General features: G+C 44.7%; 1 protein-coding gene across 1 annotated transcript; it reads right to left on the reverse strand.

The window, feature by feature from the left end:
* Positions 1-4,060: 4,060 nt before the first annotated feature.
* On the reverse strand, positions 4,061-8,105 carry FAM181B (family with sequence similarity 181 member B). The gene has a single exon (XM_037890648.2). It carries the CDS (start codon positions 7,784-7,786, stop codon positions 6,590-6,592), a length of 1,197 nt encoding a protein of 398 aa, XP_037746576.1. The 5' UTR covers positions 7,787-8,105; the 3' UTR covers positions 4,061-6,589.
* Between the last annotated feature and the right edge of the window lie 9,430 nt (positions 8,106-17,535).

Here is a 17,535-nt window from a genome sequence, read left to right on the forward strand (position 1 = left end):
AGCCAGCGGGTGGTCCCGTTCATCAGTCTCTGGGTGAATGCCCGGGGCCGCACAGCCCCCATCCATTGGGTCAACTGGAACTTTTGGCGGTATTTCTCTGCCGACAAGCCCACCCGGTCTAGGACAGCCACCGTCACCGCCTCATAGTTCCCGGCCTGTTCATCACGCGATGCCACGTAGGCCACTTGAGCTTCGCCTGCTAGGTAGGGAGCCAGACGTAGGGCCCAGGTAGCCCTATCCCATCCGGCACCCGTGGCTACCCACATGAACGTACCAAGGAAGGCATCCGGGTCATCCACTGGCCCCATTTTACAGAGTCCCAAGCTCTGCGGCCAGGTGCCATCCCCTACTGTGGGACTCACCATTTGTTGCAGGAGTTGCTGGTGCATGCTGGCCTGCTCTCTTATAAAGTCCTGTAGGCTTTTCTGCTGTTCTTCCTGCCTGGTTAGCAAAGCCTGTCTCTTGGCCTGGTGGGACTATTTGCAAATAGTAACAATTAAAGGCTTTCTTCTTAGCACGATGACAACTTTTTTTTCCAGAGGTCTAAAAGAAACTTTGGAGTCCTAGGGATGGAAGTTTAAAATACCAGCAAGCAGCATCATGAAACATAGCCTTTCCATGTCAATGGTTATACTACAGAAAATGTTACCAGATAGCTTGAACAGGACCCTACTTCCTAATCTGGAGGCCAATCCAGAATTTTTTGCACACCCAAAAATTCCATGGAGGACATGGACACTCAGGGAGTGCAAGATCAGGCTGTTAATGTTTGCTTCCCCTTGAGATCCTAACTTCCTCGCCAAATAAAGTATGTCACCACCACAGATTTTTTGAAAGAAAAGGGAAAAACTCCCACACACTGCCCCTTTTAAATTTAGTAGAAATGTTGCTCAGCTCCATCCTCATATTCTTCTTTTAGGGACACATCTTGCTCTTCTTACTCAAGCTTTAGTGGGGCAGAGAGAATGGTCTAGTGTGTTTCTCCACCAGTGGGTCATGAATCCCAAGTTGGTGGGGGGGAGGGCGTTCAAATTGAAAATGTTATTCCAATCTAAAGCAAAAAAAAATATTGCTCCCCCACTCCCCGCACACCCTTACTCTTCAAGATCAAGTAGTCTCTGTCAAGCTCTCGAAACACGGACACAAATAAATTACTTAGACTTATCATTGACACATTTTCATAGTAAATGAAAGGGGATGGTGAAGTTTGACTTTGAATAAGGGGTTGCCCACCTGACATAGATGAAAAATGTTGGTCTGGTGGATAGGGCACAAATCAGGACTCAGGAGACCTTACTTGAGCTGGTAGGACATGATTGTCTGAGACGGGGCTTTGGAGCTGTGCTCCGGCTCTGCTCCAGCTCCAGGAAAAAACCTGCAGCTCCGCACTCCAGCTCCGGGCTCCGCTCCAAAGCCCTGGTCTGAGATGCTGAAAATTCCAGTCAGACCAGTCCCTGGGGCATGCAAGATTGGACCCCTGATATTTCCAACATGTTTGCTTACATGTCACTAAATTTTTATCCATCTCATATTCTTTAAAGAATCAGCCAACATATTTTTATTATTCCTGTTGTCAATAACTGCAGGATTACCTTCCATTTGTGCATTGTTGCCAAAAGCAGTTTATTCACAGGCAAAGAACCAACGTTTTACAATTATTTCTGTACCTTTTTTTTTCCTAACATTATATGGATGACTCATTATTAAATTAATAATTAGAATGCATCAGAGCAATTTCAGCCTCAGGTTTTCAAGACATTAGGGAGCCTAATCCAGCAAAGCCCACTGAAGTCAGTGGAAAGTCTCCTTTGCTTTCAATGTGCTTTGAATAAGGCCCAGACTTTTTAAATCATGGGATATCAAAAACACTCGATATTAGTTGTGATCCCTTTGTTAGTCTCATCAGTCAATCATCATTATAGAAAAATATGTTTCCACCATTTAAAAATAAAGGGGTTCTTATTATTTTGCACCTATTTCATCATCTTTACTGCATATAAAAATTAACCGATTTGTATATTCATTTCCAGAGACGATTTTGGTCAAACAGTACAACATGCATAAAATATTTCAGCCACAAAACAGAACTTTGCAAATTTGATGTATTACCTGGGCCCTTTTTAAAAGTTATTTTAAAAAAGTTATTTTGATGATTTAATAATAGATCCTCATAAGGAAACATATATATTTCAGTGAAGAATAAAACCAGCTGGGAAATATATCTCTATCTATTTGTATTAAAAGGAACACAATACTTCTTTAAAAAAAACAAAAGCTAAAAAGGATCAATTTTAGTTCTCAAAAAAGAAGACAGTGACTTCGTGTAAAAGCACATTGGACACAATACCCTGTTCAGTTATAAAAAATTTTATTTGGACCAACACTCAATATTGGGCTTTTAAATAGTTATAATAATTTCCCAACAGTATTTAAGTGTAAATGGGGCTTCTGTATGGTATTTACATTATGACTATATTATTAAGCTTGTGCAAACCTGCAAAAATAAAAGCCCACACAAACGCAGAGAACATAACACAGCCTTTCAGCTGCAGTAGGTGGCGCTATTCAATCTGGAAATGATCCAATCACCTTCACTTCAAGGCATGCAGTGTGGCACACAATTCTTTTTTTTAAAGTTGCATAGAAGTCCTTTGTTTGGTTTTTGTCAGGGGGAAACAATTGTTTAGATCAACTCAACCATTCTTAGCTGCTTTAGTGTTGTCAGACACTCAGTTTGCTTTGCAATAACTGTTGTGCAGATTACCTCTAAAATACTTCTATACCAGAAATATATTAGCACTGTAAGTGAACACTAATTTTAAAATATATTCAGTGGGCCAAATCCCGAAGTTCTTAAGTAAGATTCTCATTTAAGGCAATGGGAGTTTTGCCTGAGTATGGACTGAGTAAAAGGTGAGAAAAGGGTTTCTAGCTTTGGCTCAGTGAGCCTGATCCAACTCTTGCTGAAGTCAACAGAAAGAATCCTTTTATAACTTCAGTGGAAGTGAGATCAGGCTGCTACACTGGTTTTATACCAGCATAACTCGTAACTCCACTCATTTCAACAGAGTTGCTTCTCACACTGATGTGAGAGGAGCATCAGACCCAATGAGACTGATTTTCCATCTCCCTGCATTTTGTTTAGTCATTTACACAAGGGCAGAGTGCAAAATGAGTGTAAAATGCTACAAAGTCAGCATTTTACACCCTCTTTGAACAGATGTCAATGCCTACACAAGGTGTAGGGCAATGGAGAATGAGAGTCAGTACCTTCTCAACCTCTCTGGCCACTCAGTAACAGACTTAAGGGTGGCAATTTTGCAACAGAAAAGCTTCAAAAACAGACTCCAATGAGAAACTGCTGAGTTTGAATTAATATGCAAACTAGATACCATTAACTTGGGTTTGAATTGAGACTGGGAGTGGCTGGGTCATTATACATATTGAATCTATTTCACCATGTTAAGTATCCTCACACCTTCTTGTCAACTGTCTAAATGGGCCATCTTGATTATCACTACAAAAGTTTTTTCTCCTGCTGATAATAGCTCATCTTAATTAATTAGCCTCTTACAGTTTGTATGACAACTCCCACCTTTTCATGATTCTCTGTATGTATATATATATATATCTTCTTACTATATGTTCCATTCTATGCATCCGATGAAGTGGGCTGTAGCCCATGAAAGCTTATGCTCAAATAAATTTGTTAGTCTCTAAGGTGCCACAAGTACTCCTTTTCTTTTAACTGGTATATTGTAATTCTTCTCTTCCAAAGTCCATTCCTGAAGACCTCAGTTAGTCCTTATTTGGGCAAAACTCCAATTGAAGTCAGTGGGAATTTTGCCTGAAATAGTATAAGGACTCCAGTGATTATAAATTTTCATATGCAGGGTTTCAGCAGCCTGAGAGACAAATAAAATTGCTCAATAAAAAGTTCAGGTGAAAACATACCCCTTATTAATGTATTAAAGTCAATGGGCCAACCCTCCCTTGTACACCCAAAATTTCCCTTAAGTCGCTGAGAGTGTTGAGTGTGCAAAGGATTCAGGATCATGCCTCAAGTCAGAAAGTTTAATGACAAAGTAATATTATACTAAATATATCAGTGCAAGGCCATTGGATCTGAAGTGTCCCAAGAGGAAACATAATGGTCCAAAACTGCTACAAAATCACATACAAAGAATAGAACAAAACCATTACCAGACCGCAGAAAATTTACCAACTCAAATGGGATTGAAATCAACCTTGTCCTGACAATCTAAAATGTAACTACATGATGCTACACTGGCTCTGACGCTGCACTCTGTAAAAAAGCGAAACTCCCAGACTTTTCAGTAGATTTGCCTAAGTAAAGAATACAGAATTGAGCAAACATAGTATGATACTATTCTGTACTATAATTGACCAAGGAGTCAGGGTTCTCTTATTTATCTACATAGGCTGGACTGGCTGTCCATTGTTTTTTATACATTCTTTTAAGCTTAGTGAAATAAACTATAGTAAAATCAATATTTTAAAAGTGCATTGAATTTACAGTGTACAATACAGCACTGTGCAGTTATTAAACAGATGCCTCATATCAGCCCAGTGTGCCTGCTTTTCAGTGAAGTGATTCCTGTATACATGGGTAGGTTATTTGTAAATCACTTGGGGATCTTTTCGGATGAAAGGTGCTGTTTAAATATAAGCTATTATTTTTGTTGTTTAAAAGTAAAATTAAGCCCATTACTGAAACAGTTAGATGAAAGACTAATCGTTTATGTCCAAAGTGTTATTTAAAGTCACACTTCCCCTTCCATACATCTTAATGTTCTTAACCATAAATCTCTGTTAAAAACGGTATTTGCACTTGTTAATGAAGGAGGCATTTTATTCTTAATTCCCTTCAATATCATAGGTTAGAATGATTTGCCATCTCTGGGAGTACTATTTGGTCCACCATACCTCACACTTCTTGTCCATCTGACTCCCATTTTAAAAACAAACAATCCAATTCTAACTGGCCCAAAGCCAAAATCCAGAGCTGCCTTTTAAGATAGGCATCCCAACCAACTCCCCAAAAGGAAACTTAACAGTCTGTTGAACTAGTTTCCTGAAAGTAAGTATGTTGATCCCTTGGCTTTATAATAATTTGCTACAATTCCTGTCATCCAGTATCTTACTGAAACACTCAATAGAGAAGAATACAAAACAGGAATAGGTTGTTGAGGGTAAAGTACAGCATTTCAGAGGATTTAGGAAAGAGAAAAGTGACCACTAGGCTGTCTTAAATTCTGCCAGCCAAATCTAGTGAATGAACTTTACCAAAAATGAAGATGTGGGAGAGACTCTAGTGTATTTCGTTCCAACAGTAGTAACAGCCACAGGTCTTTAAGCTATTGTGCAGCTTTATTTTTATAGGACTCATCATAGACTCTTTTACATAATTTAAATGATTATCAAATAATCTCCTGTACACAATAGAACGGATCTGTCACTTTCAATGCTTTGACACATTCCTGAAAGAAATCCAACACAGTTTGTGGGAATCACGTTGCTACAGTACGTTTTGTCCAGAACATTATGCCATCAATTAACTTATTTATTATAGTATTGCTGTTTGCAATATTCTGCAACACATTGTTGAATTTCAGGACACTAAGATTTGGTAACAGCATTTATAGTTATTTTTGTTGTTTTCTTGACTTTTTAAAATTATTTTTGCACTTGTTTGTGTCCTCTATTGAAAATCTGCCAGCACTTATGACGCACACAAGTGTGGATCAAGATTTTAAATACACTGTAAGAGCTGACTGAGTTTTACTTTTAAACTCAAGTCACTCACAATTGGTCACGGCTGCTTTAAAGAAAAAGCAGCCCCCGTTGCAATGTAACATAAGAAATGTAAATCAATTGTATTTGCCTACAGTAAAAATAAAAACGTATCTCAAATAATGCTAACAACATGTAGTTACTGTGCACTATAAAACACCTGAAAGAATAAAATAGTTTACATTTTTATTATGTGCAGTGATAGAATCCGAACAAGGAGAGGGGAGACTGTCCAGAATGTGAAGGCAAATAAAACCCTAAAGACCAGATTCTGCCACTCTTACAAAACAGTTGCGTTATTTTCAGTGGGACTACTAGCAGAATAAGATATTATGCTCTATGGCAAAATCTGGCCCTAAATTTATTGCAGCTAAAGAAAGCTTGACCTTTTTCTCTGTGGCAGTAGTGTCTGGACCAAAGCCCCCTGAAGTTAGTGAAAAGTCAACCCATTAACTTCAGTTGGCTTTGGATCAGGCCCTTGACTGTACTGACGTCAATGGAGTTACATTGGTGTATAGGAGAGAAGAATCCGGACTAGTAACCAAACCAAAAAACTCCAGCTATGGAAAGAAACCCATCAGGTTATCAATTATCAGCTATAACCCAGCCCCAGGATTAAGGGCTAAGTGGGTGCGATCCCCATTCCACAGCGCCCCCCTCCTCCCCTCCCGTTTTTTTTTCTGAGTTTATTGTCCTAAATCAAACAGTGTAAAGGGAGGGGGAATTAAAGTGATCTCGGCTTTTTGCCAGCCCAGCCTTCCATCCCGAGCCTCCCCTAGAGGCCCGAATAGGCCACCCTGTTGTACCCGGCGCTGTACTCATAAGGCATGGGAGGAGGCGGCGGGAGGGGGCAGTCGGGGAAGTAGGGAGCAAAGGCGGCGGCCAGCTGGGCTGGGCTCTCCTCGCCGCCCGCGGGGGCCGGGTCCGAGCTGGCCGGGTAGATGGGCGCTCCTGGGGCCCCCATGGCAGGCAGGGGCCGCAAGGTCTCGGGCAGGCTCAGGCTGCTGCAGGGAGCCGCCGCCGGGGAGCTCTTCTTGGCGGGGGGGCTCCAGGCGGGCTCGGGGTAGAGCAGCCCCCCGAGCAGGTGCGGGGGCAGCGGCGGGAGGTGGGGCTCGTACAGGGCGGGCTCCATGCCCAGCTCCGGGGGCAGCCGGGCCGGGAAGCCCTCGTGCGCGGGGGGCTGCTCCGGGAGGAGGCCGCCGTAGTCGGGCCCCAGCAGCTCGAAGAACTCCGCCGCCTCAGGGCTGCCGCCAGCCGGCTCCGGCGCCTTGGGGCTGGCGCTGGGCGGCGGGGCGCGGGGCGGCGGCGCGGCCGGCTCGGTGAAGAACGAAGGCGGCAGGTTGCGGTTCCGCAGCGGCACCTTGCGGGGGCCGCCCCCGCCGCTGCCCCCGCCGCCGCCGCCCCCGCCGGCGGCCGGGCCCTTCTCGCCAGCGCGGCCCTGGTGCAGGGAGTCGAAGAGGGCGGCCAGGCTCTTGCTCTGCAGGCTGCTGGCCGCCTGCGAGGCCTCCCGCTTGGCAGGGGGCTTGCCGTGGCCGGCGGGGCCGGGCGGGCAGGAGGGCTGGGGCGAGGCGGCCCCTGCCGGCGGGGCCGGCCGCTTGGGCAGCTCCTGGCCCCCGGCCGGGGCGGGCGCTGCCGGGGCGGGGGCGATGATGCCCGTGCAGCGCTTGATCTGCTTCTGCAGGTACTTCCTGTGGTTCACTTTCCTCTTGGACTTGACCGGCTTGTCCAGGGCCAGCTTGATGTTGCTGGACGCCGAGTCGATGAAGCTCAGCAGGTCCCTGGTGGCTTCTTTTAAATCCCCTGGGTCTTCTCCTCCCCCCACTCCTCCTCCTCCTCCTCCTCCTCCCAGGAGAGCGGCTGCCCCGTCCTCGTAGCTCTTCTCAAGGTCAGCATAGTCCGCCAGGCCCCCGGAGGCAGGGAAGCAGAAGGGGATGAAGTGATGGGGGTTGAGGATAGCAGCTTGCACAGCCATCGCCTCCCTTCTCCTCTGCCCCCGGCCGCTGCAGCTGCTGGTGCGTTCAGCGCCTGGGCGGGGAAGCTACTTTTTGCCCTGGGTGAAAGGTTGTCCGCTGTGCCCCCCGTGTGTGTGTGTCATGGTCCTGCCAGGGTGCTCTGCAAACCCTTGGTCCTGCTGCTGCCTGGGAGGGGACAACCAAGGCAAACTACGGATCGCTACACCAGCTCCTGGTCGACTTGCTTTCCCCTCCCCAAGGGAGTTCATTAGTTCTTGGAAGAGGTGGAAGAGGAGGGGGCTAATGATGCCGTGTTTATAAAAAAAAAAAAAGGAGGGACCAGGAGTTGAGCTGATTGTTAACCCTTTGTTTTCATTCGCTTATGGCAGCTGTAATTTAGGGCACATCCCGAGCTAATTTTTATTGTTTGTGTGGTGGTTGGACATCACAGTGACGGGTGCTTTAGGCCCTTGTGGCCCAGGAAACAGGTTGAGTTTATAAACGTGTTAGCTAACATGCTTTTAAACGTCACTAAAGCAGCGTTACATATGTATTTACTGGTAACCCTAGCTTACAAGGGTCTCTCAGTGTGAAGAGTGACAACAAGGATGGGGGGAGCTACACTAATCTACGCTAGTGTTTTAAAGCATTTTAGTTAAAGTGTGTTTGGAAACATGTTTTTAAACATGACTTATTTTCCAAGTCTAGGCAGGTCTTGGGAAAACTCTAAGGCCCCAGTCCTACAGAAACTTTAATTGGACTAGGTACATGTTAAGCATGTGCCTAAATCCATTCAGGATTGGAAATAAAATAGATTTAAAAAATTAGATAAAATAGGATAATTTCAAAGGTCTGTTCAAGTACAAAAGGATCTGCCTTGAAATCTTTATTTTTAACATTTTATTTAATTTTCCAATAAAGAACACTGGTAAAGACATATTATTTAAGACTTTTTTTTAAAAAAATGGGAAATCTTGTATATCCTGAGAGAGTCAAAGGGACTAAACTAAATTCACTGCAAAATCATAGTGTCAATTCTTTAAATCTTTCTCTAGCAATTGCAGCAGAGCCTGCTCACAGTGAATTTTGGATTGAGTGAAACTGTTTTGTAGAGTAAAATGAAAATCCTCAATTGTTTAAATACATTGCAATGTCCAAATTTCATATCCTAATTATAGTGAAGTTTGTTTCTGCAGAAAACAATGACTTCACTAACAGAGAGTTCATGTGTCAGCGTTTCCAAAGCAAAGTTAAACTGGTAAATTTGGTTTGGTTTGGGAACATAAGAATGGCCATACTGTACTGGGTCAGACCAATGGTCCATCTAGCCCAGTATCCTGTCTTCCGACAGTGGCCAATGCCAGGTGCTTCAGAAGGAATGAACAGAACAGGTAATTATCAAGTGATCCATCCCCTGTCGCCCATTCCTAGCTTCTGGCAGAGACTAGGGACACTTCAGAGCATGGTTTAAAATCCTTGCTCATCCTGGCTAATAGCCATTGATGGACCTATCCTCCATGAATTTATCGAGTTCTTTTTTGAACGCTGCTATAGTTTTGACCTTCACAACATCTTCTGGCAAGGAGTTCCACAGGTTGACTGCATTGTGTGAAGAAATACTTCCTTTTGTTTGTTTTAAACCTGCTGCCTATTAATTTCATTTGGTGGCCTCTAATTCTTGTGTTATGAGAAGGAGTAAATAACACTTCCTTATTTACTTTCTCCACACCAGTCATGATTTTATAGGCCTCTATCATATCCCCCCTTAGTCATCTCTTTTCCAAGCTGAGAACTCCCAGTCTTATTAATCTGTCCTCAGATGGAAGCTGTTCCATAGCCCAATCATTTTTGTTGCCCTTTTCTGTACCTTTTCCAATTTCAATATATCTTTTTTGAGATGGGGCAACGAGATCTGCATGCAGTATTCAAAATATGAGCATACCATGGATTTATAGGGAGGCATTATGATAGTTGCTGTCTTATTGTCTGTCCCTTTCCTAATGATTCCCAACATTCTGTTCACTTTTTTGACTGCTGATGCACATTCAGTGGATGTTTTCAGAAAACTATCCACAATGACTCCCAAGATCTCTTTCTTGAATGGTTTCAGAGTAGCAGCCATGTTAGTCTGTATTCGCAAAAAGAAAAGGAGTACTTGTGGCACCTTAGAGACTAACCAATTTATTTGAGCATAAGCTTTCGTGAGCTACAGCTCACTTCATCGGATGCGATGAAGTGAGCTGTAGCTCACGAAAGCTTATGCTCAAATAAATTGGTTAGTCTCTAAGGTGCCACAAGTACTCCTTTTCTTTTTTCTTGAGTGGTAACAGCTAATTTAGACCCCATCGGTTTATATGTATAGTTGGTATTATGTTTTCCAATGTGCATTACTTTGCATTTATCAACATTGGATTTCATCTGCCCTTTTTCTGTGAATTTGTTGAAGTTGCCATTTAGTTGAATTTGCAGTCACTCAAACTGTGAGAGCTAGGGAAACACCCAATTTGGAGAGCAAACTCACTCCTCCTAGTCCTCAGGTTCTTGTGCCTAGAGAGATGTTAATTATAGTTAGCAGAGGAAGCTTCATTATTAAAAACTAATCAAGCACTTAAATATCCTGGTCCAAATTCTGACTTCGTGTAAGAAGGTGCAACTCAACTGAGATCAATGGAGCAAACCCATGGTCACCAGATCTGAATTTGACCTTCTATGTTTGCTCTGAATCCTCAGAAAACTCTCTTGCTGAACAGTCTCATCCTTAGATAAATCATGTGAATCTGTGAAGCTTTCAGTGATATTCTAGTAGGTACAATGCTAAATGGAGTGCTAAATTCTAGAGTGCTTTTCAATCCAGTCTATACAGTGGCTTTCAGGCATTCTGACTATTGCAGACAGTTACTGCTGCTTATTGTATTTGCCTTTCTACATGTGTTGTTTCTCCACACTGATTTTTCTGAAATTACTCCCATAGGCGCGGGAACTAGGGATGCGGGTGGTGCTGCAGCAGCCCTAGGTTTTGCGTGGGGTCCCAGCTGCCGGACCCGTGCCTGGGGTCCTGGCTGCCTGCCCTGGCTGCCAGCCCCATACCCGATTACCAGCCCCAGACCCAGCCTGGGGCTCTGCCCCCACCGCCAGCTGTGAGCCCAGCCATGTCCCGGCTCCTGGCCCTAGCTCTAGGGGAGTGGTTTTCAAACTCTTTTTTCTGGTGACCCAGTTGAAGATAATTTTGTTGATGCCCGTGATGCAATGGAGCTGGGAATGAGGGGTGTGGGGTGCAGGAAGGGGCTCCGGGTTTTGGGGGGGGCTCAGGTCTGGGGCAGGGGATTGGGGTGTGGGTTTACCTCTGGCGGCCCCCAGTCAGAAGTGCAGCCGGGGTGCAGAGGCCGGCTTCCTGCCTGTCCTGGCACCGCGGACCATGCTGCATCCCGGAAGCGGCCAGCAGGTCCGGCTCCTAGGCGGAGGTACGCAAGCGGCTCTGCACGACTCTCGCCCACCTGCACCGCCCCCCCATATCCCATTGGCCGGAGGGTGGAGCCGGTGCTTAGGGCGGGGGCAGAGTGTGGAGCCCCGTGCCACCCCTGCCTACGAGCCAGACCTGCTGCTGGCCGCTTCCAGGTGGGGACTACTAGTTTTATTACTAGTTTTTACTGGCTAGCCGCCAGGGTCTCTGGGTGCTGAGCAAGGCGACCCAGTGCCTTGCATTCCATTACCCAGTACTGGGTCGCGACCTGAACTTTGAAAACTGCTGCTGTAGGGGGCGGTAAGGGTCACGGACAAGGGTAAGGGGAGGCGCAGCTCAGCACCCCCACTCTAAAAACTGGTCCAGCAACACTGATTATCCCCGTTCTGAAACTTCCCACTAAAATTAGCCCCCTACCTACTGCCTCTGAGAGGCAACCCAGACTGATATCATTTAAATGCCAGTAGGTTGTAAACAATAGTTTTATGTACAATTCAGGTAATTCCACATGGTCAGCATGGCTGACTTCTGTGATTTCTGTTCAGACTGAAATGGTATGAGAACAATTTCAGAAACCCAGCTCCATGAAATGCACAAAAACAAGCTTGTTTCATAAGCAAACCACATAAATCATGGTGTGTAAATTAGGGCTAAATCCTGCAATCCTTACTCTGCTAAACTCCCATTAACTGTATTATTATTAATATTATTTCTCTGTATTGTGGTAGCAATTAGAAGCGCCTCTCGTGAACCAGGACGCCGTTGTGATCGATGCTGTACAAACACAGAACAAAAAGACCATCCCTGCTCCAAAGAGCTTCCAATTTAACATCGGCAGGCATTTGTCGGAATACAGACTGAGGGTGAAATCCTGGTCTCTCACAGAAAACCTGAGCAGAAGATTTTTTTGTGTAAGTGTTCTGCATGGGAGTAAAGTCCTCCATTCAGCCTGGAGGCAACAGCACATAGCTCCTGTATGCCCAGGCCACAGCTGTGGCTAAAGCCCATGGGTTAGACTCACAGACATGGGATTTGGTACCAACTGATTCACCTTGTCATTGAGCTATCCTTTGCAGCCCCATCACTCCCTAGGTCCTCTGACAAAACCCTGTTCCATGTTCTGCCTGAGCTCCCACAGAGAGCTAGGGCTGGGAAAGTACTCTGGAATCTCACTGGAGTAACTGGTTGCAGAAACTTGGCCCAGGGTATTATCGTGGTAATGTCCCTTTTTTTTGGAAAGAATGCTTTAGGAAATACATCTCTGTCTGTGTATCTCACTATCAACTGGCCCTCTGTAACAAGTCCTCTATGTTTTATTCCTGTCTCCAGGCCTCTTTGGCGAGCACTGCCAACTGATTGCTAAGCTACCTATTTTCATAGGCTTGCAAATTCTTCACTGTGGCAGCCCAGTCCTCCCATCCCTTGGAACCTGCAGAATTCCTTCAACTGGACTCCATGCAGAAGGGGCTCGGAGGCTGGGGCTCGGTGGAGGAGAAGCTGGGGACTGCTCAGCCTGTAGCTATCGTAGATCCTAGCAGTAGTTATTGACTTTGCAGTAAAAGTCACTCAAACTTCCATTAACTCTGATGAGAGCTAAGAGTTGGGCAATTTGCAACACTATCCCCTCAACTGTAGGACTGTTCATCTCTCAAGGTGGGCTGTCCCATCTCTACTTTCTGATGACTGCAAAAACCAATCAAAACTTTCAACCACGAAAGAACAGTCGGCCGTGTCACGCTTGTGCACTGAGAATGTAAGTCCACATGCCCCTTCGGCTTGCTTGGTGGAGAGGAACAGAAAGTGAGGGCTCTGGTGGGGCATGGCAGAGATAAGAGTTGGCTCCCGTGTGTGCTCTTCCTCCCTCCTGCTCTCAGGAAACCCGTCCATGGGTTTCATGTAACACTTTCAGCAAACAGGAAAAGAATTATAGGAAGCCTGAGTCTCCACTACCTGGCACTAACATTGCACTGCACTGGGCACAAGACAGTGGGAAATTTAGGGCCATGATCTTTTGTATGGACTATGTCCAGTTTGGGACAATTTCCTTTCAGACAGACATGAGACAGTTCAGAAATAGGGTGAGAATTATGTTATCATGAGATGAGCAGTTGCTTCAGCATTATCCGAGCAATATTTCATAGCCCCCGCTAAAGAGGGTTTTTAATGAGTTTGGGTGGCATTGTATGTAGAGTGCCTGAATATCCGGTACATCAGAAAGAAAGGCTGAAAGCCCGAGATTCGATTCTATAAGGCTGGATTCATTCAATTAAACAGCTTTACTAATGCAGATACAGTTTAGTGGAAGACTTTATTACATCATAAAAATTGCAGAGCATTAAAACAATGACCCTGTCTGTGAACCAAAGTTTGCTTTTAGTTGTGCTAAGCAGCAGAATTTACGTATTACAGGCAAGATTTGGAGATTAAAACCCCCTCATAATTGCATTAAACATGCATATTCTTTCTGTTCTTCGAAGCAGAGCTGATTACCTCCAGTAGAGCAATGTCAGGAGGGAAATTTGCTAAACGACATGATGTCAACAACTTGCAAAGAAATGATGTTTCAGGGAAGGAAATAGTCATTTGGTTATTCCTGCAAAATGCCTCTCTTTAATAACAATTATGCATGCCAATGCTTGTCTCATGTTTCTCGCTTTTCCCATGTCACTCTGGGCTGATCAAGTCCTGTATTCTGATTCAAATATTCACCCCAGAATCCAGCCAGATAATCCAGCTGGGTGCAGGAAACTGCTCCGAGGGAAGCTGGTGAGAAGAACGCTTTCCCCTTTGGCTCTTCAGGAGGAGAGCCACAAAACAACCACTACTCCAACCTAATGGCTTGACTCACTGCCACCATCCTCCTAGTCCTCTCTTCTGACCTCCAGAAGAATTGGGTTTGGAGAGGGAGGACAAGGACCAGAGACGCCATGTAGCAGAACATCCTCTGGCTCTGGCCCTTGCCCATCTCACAGCATTCAAAGCCCCATATAGGAGCTGAGCTCTGTGCAAGGGGTGTGCAACCTGTGTGAGGCCTCCCAAATCTTGCATCTTTCCTGTGCAAGGAACCCAGTCGGGGATGGGGTTTTATGTTTGTTTTATTTGGGGGTTTGGTTTTTTGGGTTGGTTTTTTTGCTGAAACATATTAAGATGAACTCATAAGAATGGCCATACTGGGTCAGACCAATGGTCCATTAGGCCAAGTATCCTGTCTTTTGACAGTGGCCAATGCCAGGTGCTTCAGAGGGAATGAACAGAACAGGTAACCATCAAGTGATCCATCCTCTGTCGCCCATTCCCAACTTTTGGCAAACAGAGGCTAAGGACACCATCCTGGTTAATAGCCATTGATGAACCTATCCTCCATGAACTTATCTAGTTCTTTTTAGAAGCCTGCTCTAGTTTTGGCCTTCACAACATCCTCTGGCAAAGAGTTCCACAGGTTGACTGTGTTGTGCGAAGAAATACTTCCTTCCTTATTCATTTTCTCCACACCAGACATGATTTTATAGACCTCTATCATATCCCCCCTTAGTCACCTCCACATGTGCATTTGTGATGACTGCCATCTTGGCCAACGCCAGGGACTGAACTGGGGAACCTCCAGAGCTAAAAGCATGAGTGTCTGCAGCTTCAGAGTCTGGCTTTGTAACAGGGCCACATCCTCTGTGGATTGAGCACTGCAGGGGATACGTAACTCACAATGACCAGTGGCATAGGGTACAGCAGCTAGGAGGTGTAATTCCCACCTTGGGTAGATGTACATAGACTAGCTCTTCTCAAGCTAGCAACTAAAAATAGCAGCATGGTCATGGCAGCATGGGCAGTAGCTCAGACTAGCCACCCACGTACAGTCCCGCCTGCCCCGCTGGGTACATGCCCAAGCCGCCGCCCACACTGCGGCAGGTACACTTATATTTTTAGCTGCTGGCTCAAGCAGAGCTAGTGCAGATATGTTTACCGGAGCTGGGAATTTTATCTCCCAGCTGCTGTGTAGCTGTTCTCACACACAATCCATAAATCCAGCCCTTAGTCACAATGTTGTCCTTAAAAACTGAGCATTGAGTTTAGCAGAGCAGACAGCAGATATTGCCATTTGCTTCAGAGGTGTCAGCAAATGCCTTGCAATGCCAGATTCTGGTATCGTTACTCATGCTGAGTAGCACCTTCCTTCATGGGTAGCCCCACTGAAGCTATAGAGCAAGGACTTATAAAACCAAACTTATAAAACCAGGTATCAGATTCTGTCCTATTGACTTCAGTGAGGCTACTTCTGAGAGTTACTCCCACTAATGCGAGGGAAGAGTTCCTAGTCTGACCCATTGACTCACAGAGCAAGATACTACGCAAATAAGGGGTAACAAAATCTGGCCCTAAATAAAGACTTCAGGATTTGGCCTCTTATTAGCAGGACCATCCCCTATCAGAGCCTGAGAGTTTTAAGTATCACGTTTGTGGTATTTTCAGTACATGGAATTAAGGGCACTTGTTTTTGTTTCACCATTGCCTCAGCAAGGCAGCATTAAAGGAGGAAATTCTCTGTGGCAGAGCGGGGAGGGAATTGTCCCCCCTTCCCCCAGTTGTACAGACCTATGTGGTTATCAAGTTATGGGAAAATCTCTCTGCCAAAACAGGTGTCACTGTTCTAAGCATACAGCCTCATTTCCTGATCGTGTCTTAATCTGCTAGTTGGTTGTGAAAGTTGATTTCTTGCACATTCTTATATCAGTGGGAATTTCTGCCCTTCCCTGACAAGCATTATGGGCAGCCTTTGACATACAGCCCTACAGGACCTAAATAGGCAGCTATTCTTTCCCTACACTGAAAGGGAGCTTTGTGCCAAGGATTCATTAAACTGCACTGCACAGCCCTTCATAAATGGGGCTCAATAATGAACAGTCGATTTAACTGGAAAAGCTGCTGGAGCTGTTAAATTAAAGGGAAATAAAGTGCACTTCAGGCTCAGTCTGCCAGAAGAAAATGTTGACCTAAAAAATCTCCATTTTATTGAACCTCAGCAAACAGTCTAAAATTTGCAGGAAGTTTATACTTGCAACAGTTAGAGAAATTAAAAACCAACGGGTTTGTGTTCGTGTTACTAAAGAAAGTATTTGACACAATAAAATGCTTTACTAAGTTAGCCACGGGGGTGAAGGGCATATATTTAACCTGAGTAGTAGAAAGTGGGTGTATATATTTATATATATGGGCTTCATTCCCTAGGTGATGTAAAACAGTGTAGCTCCATTAAAGTCAAACAATCACTTATATATATGCTTTTCTTTTATTAGAGAATCAGCTTTTCAGGATAATCTAGTGGGGGGTTGTACTGCAGACTTGACAACATGCAAGGAGAAAATTTGTTTTTCTTTTGAGGGACCTGGGTGCCATTGTCTCAGTTTCCCTGGCCCTTTTGATCTTGTTGCCCATTTCATGTTTTCCCAGAACATACTCCTTCCAGAAGAATAGGGAAAGGGATGTTTGTGCCCGGGTGACACGAGTGTTTGTAAGCGGCACATCACATTTGCGCGAGCCACATAAAGAAAAAGTCTAAACCTGAGTCACTGCCATGTAGATGATCAGAACTCTATCAAGAAGAGCATATAAGGGCTAGGTTTGGACACTATTGCGCATGTTGGGCCAGATTCTGAAACCGATACTCTGCGTAACTCCCAGAGATTTCAGTAGGACTGCTTGAGGTGTAAGGGTAATGTAAATAAGGAAGTCAGAATCTGGCCCTATGTCCCAGGCTTCCTTTTTTTTTTTTCTTTTATACAACAAAAAGAAAGTAAATGGGAATTAGAAGTGAAAAAGACCTGCTAGGTCATTTAAGGCATTTGGCATTCTTTGCACACCCAAAATTCCCATTGGACTCGGGATGTTCGGGTGTGCAGAGAATGCAGCCACTTGTCAGTGCAAGATCATGTTCTGTGTGTTTTAGTGTTTTGTAAAGTCACCTAGGATTTATAGCACATGATCCTGCAACTCTTACTCAAGGGTGATTTCCCCTTAAAGCCAGTGGGAGTTTTGCCTGAGTAAAGAATGTAAGACTGAGCCCATGCTAGTTTCTATTGAGGGAAAATATTCAGCCTTATTGGTGAGGAGCAAAATCCATAATTCAAGTGAGGACACAGCTTTGTCCCCTCCTGCACCCTGAGCTACTGCAGTTTTACACCAGTATAATTCCTGGAATTTCAATAGAATAACTCCAGCATAAAACTGGAGTTATATAGTGGTGAATCAGGCTCTCCATCTTAGTCATGTGTCTTTCCCTGTCATCCGAACAGTCATAAATCTGTTAGTTCATGCCCG

The sequence above is a fragment of the Chelonia mydas genome, chromosome 1, assembly GCF_015237465.2.
Source record: "Chelonia mydas isolate rCheMyd1 chromosome 1, rCheMyd1.pri.v2, whole genome shotgun sequence".
Lineage (NCBI taxonomy): Eukaryota > Metazoa > Chordata > Testudines > Cheloniidae > Chelonia > Chelonia mydas.

Excerpts from the sequence above, each read along its gene's own strand:
- FAM181B (XM_037890648.2), bottom strand. The coding sequence starts at position 7,786 with ATGGCTGTGCAAGCTGCTATCCTCAACCCCCATCACTTCATCCCCTTC.